We start from the raw sequence: 24,689 nt of genomic DNA, 5'->3' as shown, positions 1-24,689 counted from the left end.
TTGGCATCTTCAGCCCAAAGTCGGATTTTTATTGACCCGACACCGAAAATACAAAGTCACAAAAGTAACAAAAACAAAAAAAAAATTCAATTTTTCATTAAAAAAAAAAAAAAGCTTAAAAAAGTTTGGGAAAAACCCCAAAAAATCCAAAAGAAAATAAAATCTTTCCTCTCAAACCCACATTTGGTACTATTCATGACTCAGATTTGGGAATTCTTTCCCCAAATTTGGATGATTTTCCCCTAAATTTAAGTTTTTCCCCAAATTGTGAGGTATTTTCCCCCAAATTTTTATGCTTTTTCCTAAAATTTTAAGGGTTTTTTCTCCTCAATTTTTGTGTTTCTTTTCTGGAATTTTGAGGGTTTTCCAAAATTTTTACATTTTTCCCAAAATATTGGTGGGTTATCCCCAATTTTTGGGGCGTTTTTCCCAAATTTTTTTTATTTTTCCAAATTTTTTGGGTTTTTTTCCCAATTTTTGGGTGTTTTTTTTCCCAGTTTTTCCTGGTTTTTCCCATTTTTTTGTGGTTCCAAATTCTTTTGTTTTTTCCCCAATTTTTTGTTCTTTCCCAAATTTTTTTTTGTTTTTTCCCCCAAATTTAGAAATTTAAGGTTGGAAGAGCCCCCATTGTAGGGTTGGCCAACCCCAGTTGGGCACTGGGAGCACTGGGAATGATGGGAATTCCCCCTCCCATCATTAATTAATGAATGAATTAATCAACCCCTAATTAATTAGACATCATTAATTAGCAGTCAAAATTCAATGGGACCAACCCAAGGTTGGTTCTTGGGACTGGCCAATCCCAGTTGGGCACTGGGAGCACTGGGAGGCGACCGGAACCACGGAATGATGAGAATTCCCCATTTCCTCACTTAATTACTGAATTAATTCACCCCTAATTAATTAGGGATCATTAACTGGGCACTGAAATTGAATGGGAATGAGTTGGGACCCAACCCAACGTTGGGTCTTGGGTTGGCCAACCCCAGTTGGGCACCGGGAGCACTGGGAATGCCGGGAACTGAGCGGAACCGCGGCAATCCCCCACCTCCCCCCTTAATGAGCCAACCAACCCCACCCCTAATTAACCACCTCGCTAATTACCCACCGGAAACCCCGGGAACGCCCGGCCCGGCAACGCCAACGCCCAGGGCAGCTCCAACGCCGCCGGCACAGCCGAGGAGCCCGGGAACGCCGGGAAGGCCAAACCTCCGGGCGCCGCCGGCGCCGCCGGCACCGCGGACGAGGAGGAGGAGGAGGAGAAGGAGGAAGAGGAGGAGGAGAAGGACGAGGACGAGGCGGCGGCGCCGGCTTTGCCGTGGGTGCGCTGGTGCCGGTTGAGGTGCGAGCTGCGGCTGAAGCACTTGCCGCACTCCGGGCACTTGTAGGGCTTCTCGCCGGTGTGCACGCGCCGGTGGATGGTGAGCTCGGAGCGCTGGATGAAGCTCTTGCCGCACTCGGAGCACTGGAAGGGTTTCTCGCCCAGGTGCGTCCGCTGGTGGGTCAGGAGGTTGGAGGAGACGCTGAAGCACTTCCCGCACTCCCGGCACTCGTAGGGTTTCTCGCCGGTGTGCATCCGGCGGTGGATGGTGAGGTCGGATTTCTGGATGAAGCCTTTGGAGCAATCTTGGCATTTGTAGGGTTTCTCGCCGGTGTGGATGCGCCGGTGTTTCACCAGCGCCGAGCGCTGCCCGAAGCTTTTCCCGCATTCCTGGCACTTGTACGGCTTCTCCGGCGCCGCTGGCGCCGCTTCTGGTTGCCGCCCGCAATCCTGGCACAACCCCCGGCTTTTCCCGCAATCCAGGCATTTCGGCGCGGCCGAACCGCCGCCGCCGGCGCCGCCGTGACACCGCTGGTGCTTCAACAGCGCCGCGCCTTGACCGAAACACCGCCCGCACTGCCCGCACTGGAAGAGCCTCCCGTGCCGGTGAGCCGCCAAAAACCCGGCCAGATGCTCCGGGCACCGGTAGGACGCGCGTTCGGCCGCGTGGATTTTCCGGTGCCGGTCCAGGTGGGAGCTGACGCTGAAGCTCTTGCCGCACTCGCCGCAGGAGTACGGCCGCTCGCCGGTGTGGACGCGCTGGTGCCGCTCCAGGTCGGAGCGTTGGATGAACCCCTTGCCGCAGTCGCCGCAGGCGAACGGCCGCTCGCCGGTGTGGATGCGCCGGTGCTGCGTCAGGTTGGAGCCGCGGCTGAAGCTCTTGCCGCAGTCGCCGCAGCGGTGCGGCCGCTCGCCCGTGTGCGTCTTGCGGTGTTTCGCCAGCGCCGAGCGTTGCCCGAAGCTCTTCCCGCAATCCGGGCAACGGTACGGCGCCGACTCCGCCGCCGGCGTCGCCGTTTTGGTTTTGGCGCGGGGCTGCTCGGGCGGTCCCGGCCCGCCGGCGTGAGTGCGGCGGTGCCGGTCCAGGTGGGAGCTGACGCTGAAGCGTTTGCCGCAGTCGCCGCACGGGTACGGCCGCTCGCCGGTGTGGACGCGCCGGTGCCGCTCCAGGTCGGAGCGCTGGATGAACCCCTTGCCGCAATCCCCGCACCGGTGCGGCCGCTCGCCGGTGTGGATGCGCCGGTGCTGCGCCAGGTTGGAGCCGCGGCTGAAGCCTTTGCCGCAGTCGCCGCAGCGGTGCGGTTTCTCCGCCGCCGCGCCGCCGCGGTCCGGCTGACGGCAGCGCCGCCCGCACTCGGAGCAGCGCCGGGGCTTGGCCGGGCTCTTGCCGCATTCCGAGCAGCTTCCGGTGGGTTTTCGGCTCTTCCCGGTGGACGGAGGGTCGTCGTCGGTTGGCGGGTGAGGCGGCTCTTGGGGGGCCGGAGGGGTGGGATCGTCCTCGGGGCCGCTACTGGCGCCGGCGCCTGGATCGGGGTGGGAGAGCCTGAATTGCGCCCCAAAATCTTCCAGGATTCCATGGGTTGGGTTGACGTGGGCCATTGACCTTGGCCATGGATCCGTCGACCCAGAAATTCCCAAAGAAACCCCCAAATTTTTCCATGGAATTCCAAGGGTTGGGCTGACCTTGACCTGGTTGACATCCAAACCTCCTTCTCCACCCAGAACTCCCCAGAAATTCCCAAAAAACCCCACAAGATCCCCCCCCCAAAATTCCCTTTCGGATGCCCCCGCTGCTGTGTTTTCGGGGAATTTCTTGGGGAAAACCCCCAAAACTCACCCCCGTCTTTGGCCGTTCTCCTCCGGTTCCGGCGTTTTCCTGCCTGGCCCTGCTCCCGCACCAATTCCCGCAGCATTTTTTCCACCTGGCTCCTCCCGGCCGTTTGCAGGATCAGCCCCAGCTGCCGGCGCAGATCCGGCTCCGCCCCTCCCCCATCGCCCGAGACCCCCGGGGGAGGGGGCGGCGCCGGGGGGGGGGAGGGGTGCGGCTGGTCCCCCTCGGCTTCGGCGGCTGGAGAGCGGAAAAAACGGGGGGAAACGTTGGGATCTGGGGAATTCCCGAAAATCTGAGAGGATCTGGGGGGGGATTTTAGAGGGGGAATTCCTGAAAATCCCGAAGGTTTCGGGGGAATTCCTGAAAATCCCAAAGATTTTGGGCAAATTTTAAGGAAAATTCCTGAAAATCCCGAAGATTTCCATCAAATTTAAGGGATTCCCAAAATTTTAAGGAATTTAATCAAATCTGGGGAGAATTACCCAAAATTTCAAAGGGATATGGGCAAATTTAAGGGGGACTTCCCAAAAATCCCAGGAGATTCATTGACATTTAGGGAGAATACCCAGAGATCCCAAAGATTTTGGTCCAAAATTCTCAAAAATCTCACAGAATTCTGTGGCTTTTTTTAGAATTAACCAAAATTTAGGGAATTTATCCCAAATTTTCCCTGATTTTTCACGGCTCACCCGACACCAGGCGCTGTCTTTGGGGGAATTTGGGGTTTTTTGAGGATTTTTTTTGGGGTGGGTTCAATTTGGGGAGGAATCTTGGGGGACGCTGGGGGTCCCTGGAGGGGATTTTGGGGATCTTGCTTGCGTTGGCCAACTGGAAGAGTCCAACCACGCTCTTGATTGGGTTGACCAACCAAGGTCTTGGTTGAGTTGGCCAACTGGAAGAGTCCAACCCATTCATGGTTGTGTTGGCCAACTGGAAGAGTCCAAACCCACTTTGGGTTGCGTTGACCAACTGGAAGACCCAACCCCCTCTTGGCCAAGCCCCGTTGGCCACCGTTGACTCACCGGCGCCCAGGCCGCGTCTCCGGTGCGATTCGGCGAAGGCGGTGATCCGCGGCCAACTGATGGCGATTTCCTCGGCTGCCGGGGGAAAAAACGGGAACTTTGGGAATTTGGGGAATTTCCAGAGTTTGTTTTCCCAGCCCGGCTCCATTTTGGGGTGAAATCCCCGATTTTTGGGCAAATTTTGGTGATTTTTAAGGGGGAAAAAAATTCCAGGGAAACTGAGGCAGCCAAGTCCCAGCTAGATTTTTATTGGGGGGTCACAAAAATTCAAAATGTTTTGGTTTTTGCCCCTGGGATTTAAAAAAAAAATCCAAAATTTTGTCACATTTCTGCTTTTGGGAATGCTTAAAATTTTTCCCCAAAAAATCCCAAAATTCCCTCAAATTTTGCCACACAATTCCCCAGAATTCCCAAATTTGTGCCTTAGAGAATTCCCAAAATTCCCACCCCAAAACTATTAAAAGATATTCTAAAATATTTTCAAATTTGAAAACTATTTAAACTATTAATAAAAAAATTAAAAATAAATATATTAAAATATAAATAGTCACAATATTTAAAATATTAAATAATGTTTTTAAAATTAATACATTTTTAAATTAAAATTATAATTAAGAATATTAAAATTAGAAAGTATTACAATTTTAAATAAAAAATATTAATATTTCAAAATATTAGAATATTAAAATCGTAACATTATTAAAGTAAAAATATTAAATTTTAGATTTTAAAATTTAAAATATTAACATTTATAATATTAACATTAAAGTGAAGTTTTAAAATATATTGAAATAAAAAATATTGAAATTAAAATTTTAAAATATTAAAAATACTTAAAAAAAATTTCCAAAATTCCCAAATTTTGGGGTGCCCTTACCCAAGGAAATGACGTTCTCATAGTTCTCCTGCATCTCTCCCAAAATCCCAAATCCGAGCCTGAAAAATCCCCAAAATCCCTGTCAGGATCCCAAAATCCCAAATTTCGGGGCTTTTCTGGGGGCTGCTTCCCCATTTTTGGGCGGAATTTTGGGATAATTTTGGAGGAAATTTTGGGATTATTTGGGGGAACTTTGGGGTAATTTTAGGATTATTTGGGGGACTTTTTGGGTAGTTTTGGGATAATTTTGGGATGGATTTTGGGAAATTTGGGGCAAATTCTGGGATAATTTGGGCATTATTTGTGAGGAAATTTGGGTTGGATTTGGGGGAATTTTAGGGGAAATTTTGGGATAATTTTGGGGGGGATTTTGTGATGATTTGGGGGGAATTTTGGGATAATTCTGGGATAATTCTGGGATGATTTGGGGGAATTTTGGGATAATTCAGGGGGAATTTTGGAGAGTATTTAGGGGGAATTTAGGGAAAATTTTGGGCTGGATTTGGGGGGAATTTGGGACTCGCCGGTCCCTGCTGGGGGAGGGGGGATCAGCGCCGGGTCCCCCAGTTTGGGGGTCTCCATGCACCGATCCTGATCCTGATCCCAATCCCGATCCCAAATCCCGATCCCGATCCCAGTCTGGACCCAATCTCAGACCAGATCCCAGACCTGACCCCAGTCCCAATCCCCATCCGGACCTGATCCCGATCCCGATCCCACTCCCAGTCCCGATCCTGAGCTGGACCCAAAACTGATCCCAAACCGATTCGAATCCCGATCCCGCTCCTGTCCTGATCCCGATCCCAGTCCCAATCTGGACCCAATCCCGATCCCAGATCCCGATCCTGGTCCCGATCCCGACCCGGTTCTAATCCCAACCCGATCCCGATCCCGATCCTGACCCCCTCCCGGTTTTAATCCCGCTCCGGACCCGCTCCCCTTCCCGACCCGCTTCTAATCCTGATCCCGCTCCCGTTCCCGACCCGCTTCTAATCCTGCTCCCGATCCCGCTCCCGACCCGGTTCTAATCCTGATCCCGATCCCGTTCCCGACCCGGTTCTAATCCTGATCCCGCTCCCGTTCCCGACCCGGTTCTAATCCTGATCCCGATCCCGCTCCCGTTCCCGCCCCGGTCCCGGTCCCGGTCCCGCTGGAGGCGGCTCCCGGCGTGACCCGGATACAGAGGAGCCGCCGCCTCCTCCCTCTCCCCCTCCTCCTCCTCCTCCTCCTCCCCTCCTCCTCCTCCCTCCTCCCTCCCCGCTTCCCTCCTCCTCCTCCTCTTCCTTCTCCCTCCTCCTTCTCCCCCTCCTGCTCTTCCTCCTCCTCCTTTTCTCCTCCCCCTCCTCCTCCTCCCTCCCCCCTTCCCTCCTCCTCCTCCTCCTCTCCGTCCTCCCTCTCCCCCCCTCTTCCTCCTCTCCCTCCTCCCCCTCCCCTTCTTCCGCCTCCCCCTCCCTCAAATAATTCCCAAAAATTTGCCCCAAAAATTCCCCAAATGCCCAAAGAATTCCCCAAGATTTCCCCCCAAAAAGTCCCAAGATATCAAAAAATTCCGAAAGAATTCCCAAAGATTTGCCCCAAAAAAATCCCAAGGATGCCCAAAAAATGCCCAAAAAATTCCCAAGAGACGCCCAAAGAATTCCCAAGGATTCGCCCCAGAAATTCCCCAAATGCCCAACAAATTCCCAAATACTTGCCCCCCAAAATTCCCAAGATATCAAAAAAATTCCCAAAGAATTCCCCATGATTTGCCCCCAAATTCCCAAAACATTCCCGAAGATTTGCACCCAAAAGTTCCCAAAATAATCCGAAAGAATTCCCAAAAATTTGCCCCAAAAATTCCCCAAATGCCAAAATAATTCCCCAAGATTTCCTCCCAAAAATTTCCAAGATGACAAAAAAAATCTCAAAGAATTCCCAAAGACTTGCCCCAAAATTCCCAGAACGCCCACAAGAATTCCTGATTTTCCCAGCGATTATTCCCAGTTCTTCCCCAAGTTCTTTCATCTCCAAGGAAAAAATTCCTCGCTAAATCTAATTTTTATTCACATTACAAACGAAGAAGAGAATTCCAAAAAATCCCAAAAACCCACCGGGAAAAGCCCCGTAATTCCCACTTGGCTCCCACCCCGATCCAAGAGGATTTCTGGGATCAAAGTCAATTTTTTCCCCCAATTTTCCATTCCGATTTCAGCATTTCCTTCCCTATTTTTTGGGATCTTCTGGTTGAATAAATACAATAAATTACGGAACCACCCGGAATTCCGGATTTTCCACAAAACCTCCAGATCACGGCTTCCCCCCCCGCAAAAAAATCCCAGAACCACCCAAAAATCCGGGATTTTCTCCAGCTCCATCCTATGGATTTATTTTTTCCTGGGAAAACTCACACAGGGAGGGATTTTTCCAGAAAAAACGGAAATTCCATCTTTTTTTTTCCGTATCTAGCCTACTTTCCTACTCTACCCTACCCAAAACTACGGCCGGCGACGTAGGGAACGCTTCCCGTGGAAAAAATTCCCGAATTTTCTTTTCACCCTTCTGGCATTTCCTCCTCTCCGTGACTCCGGAGGTGCCTCCGGAGTTGGGATCCTGTCCCGAAATTCCGGCCGGAATCGTGGAGCCGTCGGTGCTTGGCCAACGTTGAAGGATCTCCAAAGGTTCTTCCACATTCCGAGCAGGACTTTTGGGATTCCACCAAGGATTCCCCACTTTTTTGGGATTCCACCAAGGATTCCCCACTTTTTTGGGATTTCTCGTGGACCCGTTGATGGTTGGCCAACGTTGACGAATCAACCAAGGATTTCCCACTTTTTTGGGATTCCTCGTGGATCCGTTGATGCTTGGCCAACGCCGACGGATCCGAGAAGGATTTCCCACACTCGCCGCAACTTTTCCGGGCTCCGGCTCCGTGCGCCCGCTGATGCTTCTGGAAGTGGAGGGTGGAATTAAAACTCTTCCCGCACTCGCCGCAGACGTGGGGCCGACCCCCGGCGTGCGTCCGCTGGTGCCGGTAAAGGTGGGACGTCCTCCCGAAGCTCTTCCCGCACTCAGGACACTCGTAGGGTTTCTCCCCGGTGTGAATCCGTTGGTGCCTCTCCCAGTGGGAGCTCCAGGAGAAACTCTTCCCGCAATCCCCGCACCGATACGGCTTCTCGGCTCCGGACCCGCCGTGGAAACTCCGCCGGTGCCGCGCGTACTGCGAGCGCGCGCCGAAGCCTTTCCCGCATTCCTCGCACTGGAAGGGGCCCTCGCCCAGGTGAATCCGTTGGTGTTTCACCAACGCCGGCGCGTCGCCGAAGCTCTTCCGGCACAGGGAGCATTTGTAGGGCCTGACGCCGGTGTGCGTCCGTTGGTGCCGCTCGAAGTGGAGGATGCTGCCGAAGCTCCGCCCGCAGTAGGTGCAGATGTACGAGCGGCCCCCGGCGTGGCCGCGCTGGTGCCGGTAAAGATGGGAACTCCTGGAAAAACTCTTGCCGCACTCCGGGCACTCGTAGGGTTTCTCGCCGGTGTGAATCCGTTGATGCCGAAGCCAGTGGGAGCTCCAAGAAAAGCTCTTGCCGCAATCGCCGCACTGGAAGGGCAAATTCCCCGTGTGGAGCCGCTGATGAGTGGCCAACTCTTTGTTCCGCCGGAAACTCTTCCCGCATTCCTGACATTTGTAGGGAAGCCCGCGGGGCTTTTCCGGCGCCGCCTCGGCACCGCCGTGGCCGCGCTGGTGCCGGTAGAGGTTGGAAGAGACGTTGAAGCTCTTCCCGCAGTGGAAACACCGGAAGGGTTTCTCGCCGGTGTGCGTCCGGCGATGTTTGGAGAAATGGGAGCTGCAGCTGAAGCTCTTGCCGCATTCCGAGCACTCGTAGCTCTTTTGGAGCACGATGATGCTCTTGAAGTTGGAGAAGCTTTGGGATTTGGGGCTTCTCCCACTTCTCCGGCTTTTCGCCGACGTTCCGGGGTCGATTTGTTGGACCACGGTCCAACGGAGAGTCTCCCGCTCGGAAAGGTCAGCGCTCGGGAAGAGGGCGCCGGGATCCAACTCCGCGATTTCCGGAGCGTCCGCCAACGTTGGGTTCGAGTCTGGGGTTCCTGGGATTTGGGAGAGGGCGAAAAGGCGGAATTCTGGGGGGGTCATCCCATTTTTTGTGGCATTTTCTCCATTTTTTACAGGGTTTTCCCATTTTTGGTGGGTTTTTTTACGGGGTTTTCCCATTTTTGTGCATTTTTCCCAATTTTTACGGGGTTTTCCCATTTTTTTTGTAGGAATTTTCTCAATTTTTAATGGGATTTCCCCCCATTTTTTGTGGGATTTCTCCCATTCCCCATGGGATTTTTTCCCCCCATTTTAATGGGATTTTTCCCCCTATTTTTAATTGGATTTTTTTCCTCCCATTTCCCATGGGATTTTTTCCCCCATTTTTATGGGATTTCCATGGGGATAGGAATGATCAATCCCATTAATTTTAACCCAAATTTCCCCCCTCAATTCCCTGATGAAACCCCATGGGAACGGGATTTTTGGGATAGGAAATGAAGGGAAAATCCCATTAATGGGAAAATAATGGAATTCCCATGGGATTTTGAGGCCGATTTCAATCGGGATCGAGGACATGGATTTATGGGATTTTTGGGATTTATGGGATTTTCCCAAGGATCCTTCCTGAACTTACCCTGGATCCCGTTAGGATTGTAGGGATCTTCCTCCCCCTCATCCCCAAAAATCACCTCCGGCTCCTCCTCCTCCTCCTCTTCCTCCCCCCACGGATCCATCGCCTGCTCCAGGATCCTGGAGAATCCAAAAAATCCCCCCCCCAAAAAATTCCAGATCTACAAATTCCAGTCCCTAAAAATTCAGTCCCCCCAAAAAATCCCAGCCACCCAAAAAAAATCCCAGCCCTAAAAAATTCCTGTCCCTAAAATTTCAGTCCCCAGAAAATTCCAGCTCCTAAAATTCCAGGAAGTAAAGGATCCCCAATTTCCATTTCTTCCAGGAATTAAAGACCCCAAATCCTCAATTTCTTCCACAAATTAAAGACCCTAATTCCTCAAATTTCCCAAGAATTAAAGACCCCAAACCCCCAACATTTCCCGGAATTAAGGATCCCAAACCCCCAAAATTCCCAGAAATCCCACGACCCCCAAATCCCCAATTTTTCCCAGGAATTAAGGACCCCCAAACCCCCAAATTTCCCACGAATTCCGACCCCAACCCCCCCCCCCCCAAATCCCCGCAATTCCCCTCCCCCCATCCCACCCCACCCCTCCCCCCACCCCGCCGGGACAAAGCCGCGGCCTCTCCCCCTCCCCTCCCCCGCCCCAATCCCCCCCAAAAACCCCAAAAAAACCCAAAAAATCCCCAAAATCCCTCCCCACCCCAAAACCGCTCCCGCTTTGATCCCTCCCCCCTTTTTTCTCCCATTCCCCCCCCACCCTTTTCCCTTTTTTTCCCTTTTTTCCCCCGATTTTCTCCCTCTGGCGGCCGCGGGGGTCCCCCCCCCCCACCTTTTCTTTTTCCTGTCCCCCCTTTTTTTCCCGATATCCCGGATTTTTGCCTTTTTTTTTTTTTCCTCCCTTTTTTTTTTTTTTTTGCTCCAACCCCTTCCTGTGTGTTCTGGGATCTCGGAGCCGACGTGCAACACCGCCCCTCCCCCTACCCCTTCCTTTTTTTTTAAAAATTTATTTTAAAAATTTTTTTTTCCTCCCATCTTTCCCAACCCCCACCCCAAAATTCCAACCTTTTTAAAATTTTTTTTTTTCTTTTCGCTCTTCCAGCTTTTCCTTCGGCATCCAGGTAATTGAAAACAAAACAAAAAAAAAAAAACCAACCCAAAATCCGCGATTTTTTAACTCGGAAAAAAAAAAAAAAAGAAAAAAAGAATATCCTCACCCGACCGCGCCCCGTGATGGGAATATCTAAAAAAAAATAATTGCAAATATAAAAAAACCGGGTATTTCATTCCCAGAAATCCCCCCTTGGATTTTAACCCTTGCAATTCGCGGGATTTTTCACCGCCTCCCCCAGTCCGGATCCGCTTTTTCTGCCCCAAAATTCCCGGGTTTTTTTGTGGTTTTTATCCTCATTTTTCTCTCTCCTCGCATCCCGGCCGAGACCCTCCTCCATTTTTCTTATTTTTTTCCCGTTTTTAACCCGCATTTTCCCTTTTTTTTGCCGCGATTTTCAGGGGTTTTCTCCCGTTATTTTTCCCTTTTTCCTTGTTTTTATTCCCCCCCTTTTCCCCGAGTTTTTTTCCCGTTTTTTTTTTCCCCTTTTCCCCCCCTTCTTTCCCCATTTCCCCCCGTTTTCCCCCCTTTTTAATTTTTAAATTTCCTTAAATTCCAGCGCCCCCCCCCGATTTAAAAAGAAAAAAAAAAAAAACAAACCACCTTTTTTTAACCCCTTTATTCCCTGCTTTTTTTTTTCCATGGAAACCCCAAATCCTCCTTTAAACCCTTCCCAAAATTTGAAAAACCGGGATTAGGGTGGGAATTAAGGTGGGAATTTAGGGGGGGGCCCCTTCCCTAAAATTCCTCAGTTCCCCGAGCCCCGACTCCCCAAAACTCCCTAAAAATTCCTTTTTAAATGCCCTAAAAAAATTCCCCCCCCCAAAAATTTCCCAAACATGTAAAAACCCCAAATTTAATGATTTTTTTTCCCCCCAGGATCCCAAAATCGGAGCCGGAGCTGTTGGAATTCGAGGGATTTGGGATTTTTTTCCCAAAAAAATTTGGGATAAACTCGGAATTCCGTGTCAAGATGCAGGAGAGCTACGAGAGCGTCATTTCCTTGGGTAAGACCCCAAATTTCCTTGGATTTCTCCTTCATTCGGGATCAAATTCCTTCATTTTTAACCCAAAATTGAAATTAATTGGGTTTAATTAAGAAACTCAGAATTAAAGCCCCAATTCCGGTGGGATTTTCTGGGATTTTAGTGTCCGAGTCATGTCCGATTGTTCCCCCAAAAATGTTTTGGCAAAATATGCCCAAAATTTGTGGATTTCACCCCAAAACAGAGCTGGGCTGGGAAAATGAACTCTGGAAATTCCCAAAATTCCCAAAATTCCCGTTTTTTCCCCCGGCAGCCGAGGAAATCGCCATCAGTTGGCCGCGGATCACCGCCTTCGCCGAATCGCACCGGAGACGCGGCCTGGGCGCCGGTGAGTCAACGGTGGCCAACGGGGCTTGGCCAAGAGGGGGTTGGGTCTTCCAGTTGGTCAACGCAACCCAAAGTGGGTTTGGACGCTTCCAGTTGGCCAACACAACCATGAATGGGTTGGACTCTTCCAGTTGGCCAACCCAACCAAGACCTCGGTTGGTCAACCCAATCAAGAGCGTGGTGGGACTCTTCCAGTTGGTCAAGCCAGTCTACGGCATGGTTGGACTCCTCCAGTTGGCCAACCCAACCAAGAGAGGGTTTGGAGTCTTCCACTTGGACCCCCAAGATCCCCAAGATTCCCCAAGACCCCAAACCTCTCCAAGACCCCAAACCCCCAAAATCTCCAAATCCCCCCAGAAATCCCAAAGACCCCCAAAGTGTCCCCAAGACTCCAAAGCCTCCCCAAGACCCCAAATCCCTCCAAGACCCCAAACCCCGCCCAAAAACCTCCCCAGAACTCCCCTTTTCCCCCCTCCAGATGCCGCCCCGGCCTCGCCGAGCGACAACGAGGAGGAAGAGCCGCCGCCGCACCCTCTGGAAAAATCCGAAATCCCGGGAACACCACCGGCGCCGAACCCCAAATCCCCATCGAGCCCCGCCAGCGCCAAACCCGGCACCACCGAGGTGCCAGACCCAGAACCCCAATCCCGAAAAGCGCAGGGAAAACGCCAAGGAAAATCCGGCACCCGCAGCTTCAAGAAATTCCCGCCGCGAAACCTCCGGTGCCACGACTGCGGCAAAGCTTTGGCGTTGCCGAAATGCCGGCGCGGTACGGAACGACCCCATAAATGCCCGGAATGTGGGAAGAGTTTCCGGTTGAGCTCCAGCTTGGTCACCCACCAACGACGGCATTCCGGGGAAAATCCCTACAAATGCCCGGATTGCGGGAAATCCTTCAGCGTCGGCTCGGCGTTCATCCAGCACCAGCGGATCCACGGCGGCACGGCGCCGTGCCGGTGCGGGGTTTGCGGGAAGAGCTTCCCGGCGAGTTCGGGTTTGGTGAAGCACCAGAAGCTTCACCTGGAAGAGAAACCCTACAAATGCGGCGATTGCGGCAAAGGGTTCAACTGGAATTCCCACCTGGAGCGGCACCGGCGGATTCACACTGGAGAGAAACCCTACGAGTGCCCGGAGTGTGGCAAGAGCTTCTCTTGGAGCTCCCACCTGGATCGGCATCGCCGAACCCACGCCGCGGCCGAGCCCGCCGGGCGCTGCGCCGAGTGCGGGGCGGGATCGCCGGAACCGCTGGAACGCGGGATGCCCAAAACGCCGAAAAGTCCCAAAATGCCCAAAAACCGGCGGGAGTTGTTGGAGAAACCCCACAAATGCGCGGAATGCGGGAAGGGTTTCGGCGTGGCGGCGGCGTTGGCGCAGCACCGGCGTGGCCATGCTCCCGGCAAACCCTATGAGTGCCGGGAATGCGGGAAAAGCTTTTCCTGGAGCTCCCACCTGGATCGGCACCGGCGAATCCACATGGGGGAAAAGCCTTTCCGCTGCGGGAACTGTGGCAAGAGTTTTTCCCAAAGTTCCCACTTGGAGCGGCACCGGAAAATCCACCGGGAGCCGTGCCAGGAATGCGGCAAGAACGGCGGGAAAAAAGGTGGGAAAAGCTTCCAAAAACGCTGCCGGATTTTGGGGGAGCCGTGCGGCGACTGCAGCGCGGGGTCGGCGCGGGAGGAGGAATGCGACGAGTGCGGGAAAGATTTGGGGTCTGGTTTGGCGTCGGGTTTGGGGACGAACGCCGGGAATTTGAAGGATCAAGGCACGCAGACCGGCGAGAAGCCGTACACGTGCCCGGAATGCGGGAAGAGCTTCACTCAAAATTCGGCGTTGGCCAAACACCGGCGAATGCACACGGGGGAGAAACCCTACAAATGCCCCGAGTGCGGCAAGAGCTTCGGCGTGCGCTCCAACCTCATCAAGCACCGACGCACGCACCTCGGCGAGAAACCCTACAAATGTCCCGAGTGCGGCAAAGGCTTCATCCAGAAATCCGACCTCACCAAACACCGCCGGATGCACACCGGCGAGAAACCCTACGAGTGCCGGGAGTGCGGGAAGTGCTTCAGCGTCTCCTCCAACCTCATCAAGCACCAACGGATCCACCTGGGCGAGAAACCCTTCCAGTGCTCCGAGTGCGGCAAGAGCTTCATCCAGCGCTCCGAGCTCACCATCCACCGGCGCGTGCACACCGGCGAGAAGCCCTACAAGTGCCCGGAGTGCGGCAAGTGCTTCAGCCGCAGCTCGCACCTCAACCGGCACCAGCGCACCCACGGCAAAGCCGGCGCCGCCGCCTCGTCCTCGTCCTTCTCCTCCTCCTCTTCCTCCTTCTCCTCCTCCTCCTCCTCGTCCGCGGTGCCGGCGGCGCCGGCGGCGCCCGGAGGTTTGGCCTTCCCAGCGTTCCCGGGCTCCTCGGCTGTGCCGGCGGCGTTGGAGCTGCCCTGGGCGTTGGCGTTGCCGGGCCGGGCGTTCCCGGGGTTTCCGGTGGGTAATTAGCGAGGTGGTTAATTAGGGGTGGGGTTGGTTGGCTCATTAAGGGGGGAGGTGGGGGATTGCCGCGGTTCCGCTCAGTTCCCGGCATTCCCAGTGCTCCCGGTGCCCAACTGGGGTTGGCCAACCCAAGACCCAACGTTGGGTTGGGTCCCAACTCATTCCCATTCAAATTTTCATGGCTAATTAATGATCTCTAATTAATTAGGGGTGAATTAATTCAGTAATTAAGTGAGGAAATGGGGAATTCTCATCATTCCATGGTTCCGGCCGCCTCCCAGTGCTCCCAGTGCCCAACTGGGATTGGTTGACCCCAAGACCCAACCTTGGGTTGGTCCCATTGAATTCTGACTGCTAATTAATGACATCTAATTAATTGGGGGATGATTAATATGCTAATTAATGACCGGATGGGGAATTCCCATCATTCCCAGTGCTCCCAGTGCTCAACTGGGATTGGCCAACCCAAGACCCAACGTTGGGTTTGGTCTCCATTTATTCCCATTCAAATTTGATGCCAAATTAACGATCTCGAATTAATTAGGGTTTAATTAATTCATTAATTAAGTGGGGAAATGGGGAATTCCCATCATTCCATGGTTCCAGTCGCCTCCCAGTGCCCAGCTGGGATTGGTTGACCCCAAAATCTGACATTGTTGCTGTCGTTTTCCGGGAATTCCATGGGAATTTTTGGGGAATATTTTTGGAATTTTTGGGGAATTCTTTTCAAATTTTTTAAAATATTTTTTTGACTTTTTTGGAAATTTAAAAAAAAAAATTTCGGGAATGTTTTGGAAACTTTTTTGGGAATTTTTTGGGGGAATTTTTTTTATCTTTTCTCAAATTTTCCTTCCATGTTTGTGGTGAATTTTTTGGCAATTTTTTTTTTCTGGGACGGGGCAGGGAAAATTCTGGATTTTCCCAAAGCTGGGGAGGAGGGGGGAGAAAAATGGGAATGAGGGAGGGAAAAATGAGGAAAAATGAAAAAAGGGATTTTAGGAAAAGAAGAAATTGCAAGAAAGGAGAAAAATGGGAAAATGCTCCAGGAAAATATGGAATTCAGGATGGAAATGGATTTTTTTTATCCCGGAAGAGGAGGAAAAATCAGGAATTGCGAAGATTTCAGCGAGACAATGGAGAAAAATTCTGGAGATTTTCTGGGAGGGATTTGTTGGTTTTGTGGGAAATTGTGGAAAAATGTGGGAAATGTGGAAAAAAAAATGGAAAAATAAAGGAAAAATGTGAAAAAATGTGGGGAAATGTGGGAAAAATGTGGAAAAAATATTGGTAAAATAAATGAAAAATGTGGGAGAAAATGTGGAAAAATGTGGGAAAATGAGAAAAAATGGGAAAATGTTGGGAAATGTGGGAAAAGGTGGAAAAATATGGAAAAATAATGGAAACATAAAGGAAAAATGGGAAAATGTGGTGAAATGATGGAAACATTATGGAAAAATGGGAAAAATGTTGGGAAATGTGGGAAAATAATGGAAAAATAAAGGAAATGTGAGAAACTTATGGAAAAATGGAAAGAAAAGGAAAAGGGGGGGTTAAACATTGAAAAATTTGGGAAAAAACCGTCAGAATTCTCCCAAAATTCTGGAAAATTCCTGAATTTCTGAGGTGGCGACGAAGCCGAATTTTCATTTTTCCGGGAAAAAAAATCGGGAATTTTCTTCCAGAGCCTTTTCCAGGAGTCGAAATAAACCAGTAATTCCCAAATTTTCCTGCCTGGAGTTTCCTTTGTCTGTGGAAAATCAGTGCCGAAGCCAGGACTGGGGAAATTCCCAGGTTTTGGGAGTCTATTCCCAATTTTCTGGGATTTTTCCCAATTTTTGGGTGGATATTCCTCATATTTGGGGTTTTTTTCCCATTTTTTTGGGGGGATGCTCCCATTTTTTTCCAGGGATCTTCCCATTTTCTTGCGGAGTTTTCCCATTTCTTAGATGGATATTTTCATTTTTTGGCTGGATAGTCCCAATTTTGGGGGATTTTCCTGGGGTTTTTTTAGACATTCCCATTTTTTCTGGGGTTTCCCATTTTTTTGGGTGCATATTCCCAATTTTTGGGAAAGTTTTCCCATTTTTTTGGTGGATATTCTCATTTTTTTGGCAGGCATTCCCATTTTTTGTTATTTTTCCACCTTTATTTTTGGTTTTCCAATTTTTTCCCAGGTGTTTCCCATTTTTTGGTGAATCTTCCCACTTTTTGGGTGGATTTTCCTGGTTTTTGTTTTGGGTTTTCCTACCTTTTTTGGGGGAGAATTTTCCCTTTTTTTATTTTTTCCATTTTTTTGGGGGAGTTTTCCTGGGAGGAAAAAATTGGGATAAAAATCATCCAAGAAAACTGGGAAAGTCCCCAAAAATAAAGAGGAAAACGCCAAAAAAATTCTCAAAAAAAGGGGGAATAATTCAAAAAAAATCCATGGATGAGGCAAGAAAAAACTTGGAAATGTCGAGATAAGAAAAGAAGGAATTACAACAAGAAGGAATTTTATTGATACAACAATTTTCCGGGATGTTTTCCCCCCCAAAATTCCCAAATTCCTGAAATTTCCTGTAATTCCAGCGGGGTTGGGGGAGGATTTTTGGGATGTGAAATCCGTGGAAATTCCCGGGGCTGCCTCAAACTGGGGGGTTCTCATCACAGCCCCTCCCAAAAAATTCCAGAATTCCCAAAAATTCCCGACCCCCCCCTTTAGTGCAATTGGGTTCCTGTCGTGGTTTTGGGGTGGGAAAAGGGGAATTCTCCCCAAAAAAATTTGGGAATTCTGGGTGGGATTCCCAAAATCCCCAAATTCCAGGGATTTATTCCCAAAAAATCCCAAATTCCAGGGATTCCCAAAAAAATCTCAAATTCCAGGGATTTAAAATAATTGAAATTTAAAAAATTTAAAGTCCAGAGATTTTTTTTCCAAATATTCCTAAATTTTGGGGATTTATTCCCAAAAAAAATCTCAAATTTCAAGGACTTAACTCCAAATCCCAAAAATGCCAATGATTTATCCCTTAAATTCCAGGGATTTGTTCCCAAAAAAATTTCCAGGATTTATCACCAAAATGCCCTCCAGTAATTCCATTGGAATTTTTTGGGAATTTTTTGGGAATCCAGAATTTTTTTTTTTTTTTATTTCCTAGAATTTTTCAGGATTTTTTGGGATTTCCTTGGAGTTTTGGGAGATTTTCCAGGGTTTTGGGGCTTTTTTGGGGGAATTTTTCAGGATTTCCTGAGGATTTTTTGGGAATTTTTGGGATTTCCTGGAATTTTCCAGGATTTCCTTGAAATGTTTTGGGTTTTTCTGGGATTTTGTGGGATTTCCATGGGATTTTTTGGAATTTCCTTGGAATTTTGTGGGATTTCATTGGAATTTTTGGGGATTTCTCAGGGTTTTTTTTTATTTTGTGGGATTTCCTGGGATTTTTGTGGAATTTCATTGGGATTTTTTAGAATTACATTGGATTTCTCTGTATTTCCTGGCCTTTCCCCTCGGAATTCCCGGATTTCCCCCCAAACTCAGAGGCTGACGCTCCGGTGGTGCCGGAAATTCCGCCGCCTCTCCCGGCCCTCCCCCAGCTCCTCGCTGTGCAGGCTCAGCGCGTCCGGAATTCCCGAAATTCCGGGAATTCCCGCCAAATGTTCCACGGAGTCGAATTTCTGCAGGTCTGAGGCGATGGTCTGGAGGCTCAGCAGCGACAGCGAATCCCCGGACGTCGACATTTCCTGCGGAATTCCGGGAATTTCCTGCGGAATTCCAGGGATTTCTGCCGGAATTCCGGAAATTCCACACGTTCCAGCTGGGATTTCATCGGGAATTCCAGGAATTTCACTCGGAATTCTGAGATTTTCACTCAGAATTCCAGGAATTCTGCTCATTCTGGCTGGGATTTCGATGGAATTTCCGGGACTTTCACCAGGAATTCCCGTCGGAATTCTGAGATTTTCACTCGGAATTCCAGGAATTCTTCCCATTCCAGCCGAGATTTCCCTGGGAATTCCAAGATTTTCACTGAGAATTTTGGGATTTTCACCGGGAATTCCAAGATTTTGGCCAGGAATTCTGCCCATTCCAGCCGGGATTTCTCCAGGAATTCCGTGGATTTCTTCGGGAATTTTGGGGTTTTCGCTGGGAATTCCAGGGATTTCTCCGGGAATTCCGTGGATTTCGGTGTTCTGGGGGCCGCCCTCGGCTCCCAGGGGGTTTTCCCGGTGTTTTTTTTTCCGGAGGATCCTCTGGAATCTCCGGGCGTGGATCTCCTCGCTGATCTGCTCCAGGTTCCGCAGGGCCACGGAGTAGCGGAGCTTGGCCTGGGAGACGGCGGATTCCAGGGAATTCACCCGGGATTTGTGCTCCTGGAAAAGGGGGGAAAGGCGGGAATGGCCAAAAATTCCCAAAATCCCAAAAAACCCCGGCGGAAAACACGGAAAACTTGGTGAAAATCAGTACAAATCTGGCGAAAATCAGTAAAAAAATGAATTTAAGCCCTAAAAATTCCAAGGAATTCCCAGTGCTCCCAGTATCTGGCCAAACTGGGACTCCCAGTATCCCCAGTCCCTCCCAGTGACCCTCCCAGTGCCCCCCAGTCCCTCCCAGTCCCTCCCAGTCCCCCCCAGTCCATCCCAGTCCCTCCCAGTCCCTTCTAGTTAATTCCCAGTCCATCCCAGTCCATGCCAGTCCCTCCCAGTTGCTCCCAGTCCCCCCCAGTCCATCCCAGTCCCTCCCAGTCCATCCCAGTCCCCCCCAGTTCCCTCCCAGTCCCCCCCAGTCCCTCCCAGTCCCCTCCCAGTCCCTCCCAGTTCCCTCCCAGTCCCTCCCAGTTCCCTCCCAGTCCATCCCAGTCCCCCCAGTCCATCCCAGTCCCTCCCAATCCATTCCCAGTCCTTCCCAGTCCATCCCAGTCCCTCCCAGTCCCTCCCAGTTGCTCCCAGTGCTCCCGGTACCTCGAGCCGCTGGTTGAACTGGGCCTTGAGCTCGAAGTAGGGCCGGCTGCGGGCGATGTCGCGCCGCAGGGATTTCTGCAGCCGCTGCACCTCGGCCTCGGCCGCCTGGCAGAGCCGCGTCACGCGCTGGTGCTCCCGCTCGCTGCAGAGCCGCTCCTGCTCCGCCTCGTTCACCTGCGGCTCCCAGAATTCCCGGGATTCCCATCGGGAAGGGGAAATTCCCAAAAAAACCCCACGAAAATCCAGTGAAGAATGGAAGAAAATCGGGCAAAAAAAAACGGCGAAAATTGGGCGAAAAACGACCCAAAAATGGGTTGGGATCGGGGGAGTTTGGATTTGGGAATGGGGGAAAACATGGAAAAACCGTTGGGAATGAGGGAAATTCCTGGAAAATGTTTGGGAACGGAGAAAATCCCCCCCCCCAAAAAAAATGGGGAAATTCCCCCCCCCAAAAAAAAAAACCCCAAGAATTCCAAAATTTTCTTCAACTCATCCCGAACCTTCTCCATCCATCCTGAACCTTCTCCATCCATCCCGAACCTTCTCCATCCATCCCGAACCTTCTCCCACCTCCTCCCATCCCCATCCCACCTCCTTCAGACCTTCCCCAGGCCATCCCAGGCCCACTGCCGGGTTCCCCACCTTCCTGGTGGCGTGGTTGAGCATCTCCTGCCAGGTGGGGTCCAGGCGGTTCTTGCCGGTGCCCATTCCCTGCTCGGCCACGAAGACCATTTCCCGCGCCGCGTTGTGCATCCCCACCGCCCGCTCGTAGCGCAGCGCCGCCCGCTGCGTCTCCTGCTGCGCCTGGAAAAGCCGCGTTGCCGGGAATTCCGGCCATCCCGGCCATCCCCACAACCTGCTCCGGGTGGGCTCGGTGGGGCTTGGAGGGTGGGACGGGGCCTGGAGGAGGTGGGATGAGGTTCGGGATGGGTGGGAGAAGCTTCGGGACGGCGCGATGGGGTTTGGGATTGGTCTCCTGCTGCGCCTGGAAAAGCCGCGTTGCCGGGAATTCCAGGAACCCCGGGGGCTCCGGGGATCCCAGAACCTGCTCCGGGTGGGTTTGGTGGAGTTTGGTGGGTGGGACGGGGCCTGGAGGAGGTTTGGAATGGGTTGGAGATGATTTGGGATGGATTGAGAAGATTGGGGATTTGATGGAAAAGCTTTGGGATGGTGGGATGGGGTTTGGGACCAAAATTCCCATTTTCCCTGCGATTTTTTCCCCGATTTTCTTCGTATTTTGTTCAATTTTTTCACCAATTTTCCCCATTTTTTTATTGTCTCAATTTTTTCCCAGTTTTCCTCCATTTTTTTTTTCACCAAATTTCCCCAAGTTTTTCCCATGTTTTTCATAAATTTTCCCATTTTTTCCCCTATTTCTCCCATTTTTTCACAATTTTTTTATTTTTCCCATTTCCCCCCATTTTTCCACTGATTTTCCCCATTCCCCCCCCCCAATTTCTCCCATTCTTTCACAATTTTTCTCATTTTTTCCCCCACTTTTTAACCGATTTTCCTTTTTTTTTTTTTTTTTTTTTTTTTTTTTTTTTTCCCACTTCCCCGAGATTTTCCCCCAAAATCCGGCACCTCCTTGGCTCTCCTGCGGGCCTCGTAGTAGGGCCGGGCTCTGTCGATGCAGGTGCCCAGCTGGGAGCCCTGGGAGTTCAACTTCCGGGCGGAATCCGAGAGGATGCGGCGATAGCGGCACCGGGCGGCCTGGGAAACCAGTTTGGGACTGGTCTGAACTGGTTTGGGACTGGGGAACCAGTTTGGGACTGGTTTGGGAAAAAAACCCCATTTTTCCCAATTTTTTTCCCCATTTTTTTTGCCCAAAATCCTTCCCAGTCCCTCCCAGTTTGTGCCAGTCCCTCCCAGTCCCTCCCAATCCCTCCCAGTTCGTCCCAGTCCATCCCAGTTCATCCCAGGTCTCTCCAGTTCATCCCAGTTCGTCCCAGTCCCTCCCAGTTCATTCCCAGTTCATTCCCAGTTCATCCCAGTCTCTCCCAGTCCCTCCCAGTCCATTCCAATCCCTCCCAGTCCATCCCAATCCCTCCCAGTTCGTCCCAGTCCCTCCCAGTTCATTCCCAGTTCATCCCAGTCTCTCCCAGTTCGTCCCAGTCCATCCCAATCCCTCACAGTCCCTCCCAGTCCATCCCAGTCCCTCCCAGTTCATTCCCAGTTCATCCCAGTCTCTCCCAGTCCATCCCAGTCCATCCCAATCCCTCCCAGTCCCTCCCAGTCCATCCCAATCCCTCCCAGTCCATCCCAGTCCCTCCCAGTCCATCCCAGTTCATCCCAGTCCCTCCCAGTTCATCCCAGTCCATCCCAGTCCCTCCCAGTCCCTCCCAGTCCCTCCCAATCCCTCCCAGTCCATCCCAGTCCCTCCCAGTCCATCCCAGTCCATCCCAGTCCATCCCAGTCCCTCCCAGTTGCTCACATCCAGCTCCAGCTCCCCCCGGTTGATCTCAGCGTTGGCCTCGTTCAGGTGCTCCAGCTCCTCCTGCACACAAACATTTGGGATAAAAACCCCAAAAATTGGGGAAAAAAAAAAAAAAACCCAAAAAAACCCCATAATTTGGAAAAAAAAAAAACAACTCAAAATTTTGGGAAGAAATGGCAGAAAGTCCCCTAAGTCTCTCCCAAAAATCCCCAAATTTTGGGGTTTTCACCCAAATTCCCACCTGGATCCGGGGGTCCAGCTCTTCCTCCTCTTCCTCCTCCTCCTCCTCCTCCTCCTCCTCCTTGGGGGGATTCCCGGGATTTTCCGAATCCCCCATTTTGGGACCCCCCAAAATTCCAGGGGGCCATCCAAGGGTGGGGAGTGGCTTCAATCCATTTTTTGGGGAATTTTTAAGGAATTTTGGGAGTTTGTGGTGGGGGACCTGAAAAAAAAAAAGGGGCAAAATTAAAAATTTGGGGATTTTTGGCTGAAGTGTCGAGGTTTTGGGGGAGTTTGGAATGTCCAAAAGGGGGAATGTTCTGGAATTCCCAGAAAATTCTGAAAAATTCAGAGAAATTTGGAGAAATTTGCATAAATTCCCAAAAATTCCACCAAAATTCACTCAGATCCGTGAAAATTTCCCCCAAATTGCTGAATTTCCACCCAAATTGCCAAAAATTCCACCCAAATATCACAAAATTCTCTCAAAATCCCACCCATGACTCCAAAATTTCCCCCAAAATCCCCCGAAGTACTCCCTAAATCCCCCAAATTAATCCCGAAATCCCCTCAGTGACACCAAAATCCCGAAGTTCCCTGAAATTCTCTCAAATTCCCCCAAAATTCCATCAAATTTCCCTCAGAAATCCCTGAAATTCCCAGAAATTTCCCTCAAAAGTCCCAAAAATTCCCACAAAATCCCCTTTAAAAAACCCCAAATCCCCTCAAAACTCTCAAAATCCCCCCAATAATCCCATATTCCCTCAAAATTCCCACAAAATTCCCTCATAAATCCCCGAAATTCCCACAAAATCCCTCAAAATTCCCACAAAAATCCCCTTCAACCCCCCCCAAAACCCCCTCAGAGGCCCCCCAAGCCCCAGCACGGCCACGACCCCCCACACCCCTTTAATCCCCCCGACCCCCGACTCCCAAAATTCCCAAATTTCCCTCAGAATTCCCAAAAAATTCCCGAATTTCCCCCAAATCCCGCCCCCTCCGGGCCTGTGTTTACCCCCCGCTCCGCCACCGCTGAGGGGCCGCTCCCCCACCGGAACCGGAAGTTCTCCTCAGCCTCCTCCTGCCGTACAACATGGCGGCGCCCAACCTGCGTATTAAAACCCGGCATCTCGCCGTTCTCCCGCTTCCCGTTGGGTTTAAATCGGTGTCGAGGGTTGAACGGTGGTGGCGGATCCGTCTCGCCCTGCTTGGCCGCGATTTGCGGTAAAAATTCCTTCAAAGTAGCACCGAGGGTGGTGGCAGGGTGCCGCCATCTTGTTGAACGCCTACGTCGCGCCTCAAGATGGCGGTGAAGCCAAGGAAAAGTTGGGCGGAACCACTCAAAACTGGAGGGGGAGAAGGACCCTCGAGCCCCCCCAGACCTCACTGAACCCCCCCCAGGCATCGCCAAATCTCCCCTGCTCATTTCAAATTTGGGTTCGCCCTCAGTTCCCGCGCCACACCCACACCGGAACAGGAAAAGCCGCCATCTTCCTCCTGCCGTACAACATGGCGGCTCCTTCTGCCCTCCGTTTCGCTGCCTCCCGCCCGGTTTCCGGGAGCTCAAATCGATCCCGGGAGTGAAATCGGTGCTGGCGAAACCGCCACATTTGGTTTGGTCCCGGCTCGCTTTGAAACGCGGCGAGAAACAACAGGGGGAGTGTATCGGTGGGTGACGCCATCTTGTGTTACGGCACCGCCGCGCCTCAAGATGGCGGCGGGGCGCCGGCGCCATTTTTAATTTCTTTGGTTTATTTCTGATTAATCTCCTTTGAATTATTTCAGGTTTTAATTACTCGAAGTTCTTTTAATTTTATTAATTTTGTTTGTCTCCCGGCGGAATCTCAGATCCAACGGGATTTGGGATCTCCCTCCTTTTTTTCCCAAATCCGCCTTTTTTTTTCCCAAATCCGCCTTTTTTCCCAAACCCCGCCTTTTCCCACTCCTCCTTTTCCGTTAGTCCCAAAAATCCCGCCCCAAAATTCCTCCCAAAATCTAATAAAAAAATCGGGATTTATCCCAAAAATCCGTCTCTGGCTTTTCCGTCCTTCCCGCTTTGGGATTTTGGGGATTTTTTTCCCGAATTTTCTGTTCCAGCATTTCCAGGAATTCGAGTTTTTTGGTCTTTTTTTTTTGTTTTTTTTTTTTTTTGGTGTAGGAATGACCAAAAATAAGTGGAATTTTGGGGTTGGAATGAGGAAAAAAAGTGGGAATTTGGGAGGAAATCTGCAGGAAAATGTGGGAACTGGGCCGGAATTTTGGGATCTCTCTCAAATAAACCAAATCTTTCCCAAAAAACGCAAAATCCCCCCTCAAAATTCACAGAATCCCCCCAAATCCCCCCTAAAATCACAAAATTCTCTCACAAATCCCCAAAATTACCCCCTAAAATCTCAAAATTCCTCCCCA

At 50.9% G+C, this 24,689-nt stretch overlaps 3 protein-coding genes across 7 annotated transcripts; 1 reads left to right on the top strand and 2 right to left on the bottom strand.

The window, feature by feature from the left end:
- Positions 1–8: 8 nt before the first annotated feature.
- On the bottom strand, positions 9–10,158 carry LOC128801709 (zinc finger protein 850-like). The gene is made up of 7 exons (XM_053967745.1): positions 9,713–10,158; positions 7,586–9,131; positions 5,572–5,584; positions 5,052–5,127; positions 4,175–4,249; positions 3,159–3,389; positions 9–2,844 (listed from the first exon to the last, which is right to left on the bottom strand). Exons 1-7 carry the CDS (start codon positions 9,810–9,812, stop codon positions 1,097–1,099), a joined length of 3,789 nt encoding a protein of 1,262 aa, XP_053823720.1. The 5' UTR covers positions 9,813–10,158; the 3' UTR covers positions 9–1,096.
- A 539-nt stretch (positions 10,159–10,697) lies between these two features.
- Positions 10,698–15,615, top strand: LOC128801718 (zinc finger protein 345-like). Of its 5 annotated transcripts, none has more exons than XM_053967769.1 (4): positions 10,731–10,833; positions 11,703–11,830; positions 12,123–12,197; positions 12,675–15,615. In XM_053967769.1, the coding sequence occupies exons 2-4, from the start codon at positions 11,797–11,799 to the stop codon at positions 14,690–14,692; spliced, it is 2,127 nt and encodes a 708-aa protein (XP_053823744.1). In that variant the 5' UTR covers positions 10,731–10,833; positions 11,703–11,796; the 3' UTR covers positions 14,693–15,615. The 5 variants fall into 5 exon arrangements, with proteins under 5 accessions (XP_053823743.1, XP_053823742.1, XP_053823741.1 ...); XM_053967770.1 differs by lacking the exon at positions 10,731–10,833 and adding an exon at positions 11,446–11,534; XM_053967768.1 differs by having other exon boundaries at positions 10,698–10,833; positions 11,703–12,197.
- Positions 15,616–17,161: 1,546 nt separating this feature from the next.
- On the bottom strand, positions 17,162–24,256 carry LOC128801716 (uncharacterized). The gene is made up of 7 exons (XM_053967763.1): positions 23,296–24,256; positions 22,303–22,503; positions 22,059–22,121; positions 21,209–21,337; positions 20,267–20,428; positions 19,625–19,798; positions 17,162–19,036 (listed from the first exon to the last, which is right to left on the bottom strand). The coding sequence occupies exons 1-7, from the start codon at positions 24,013–24,015 to the stop codon at positions 18,200–18,202; spliced, it is 2,286 nt and encodes a 761-aa protein (XP_053823738.1). The 5' UTR covers positions 24,016–24,256; the 3' UTR covers positions 17,162–18,199.
- Positions 24,257–24,689: the final 433 nt, after the last annotated feature.

This window comes from Vidua chalybeata, chromosome 31, assembly GCF_026979565.1.
Source record: "Vidua chalybeata isolate OUT-0048 chromosome 31, bVidCha1 merged haplotype, whole genome shotgun sequence".
NCBI lineage: Eukaryota > Metazoa > Chordata > Aves > Passeriformes > Viduidae > Vidua > Vidua chalybeata.
The sequence above is the reverse complement of the archived record's forward strand: the minus strand, read 5'-3'. Positions and strand labels throughout refer to the sequence as shown.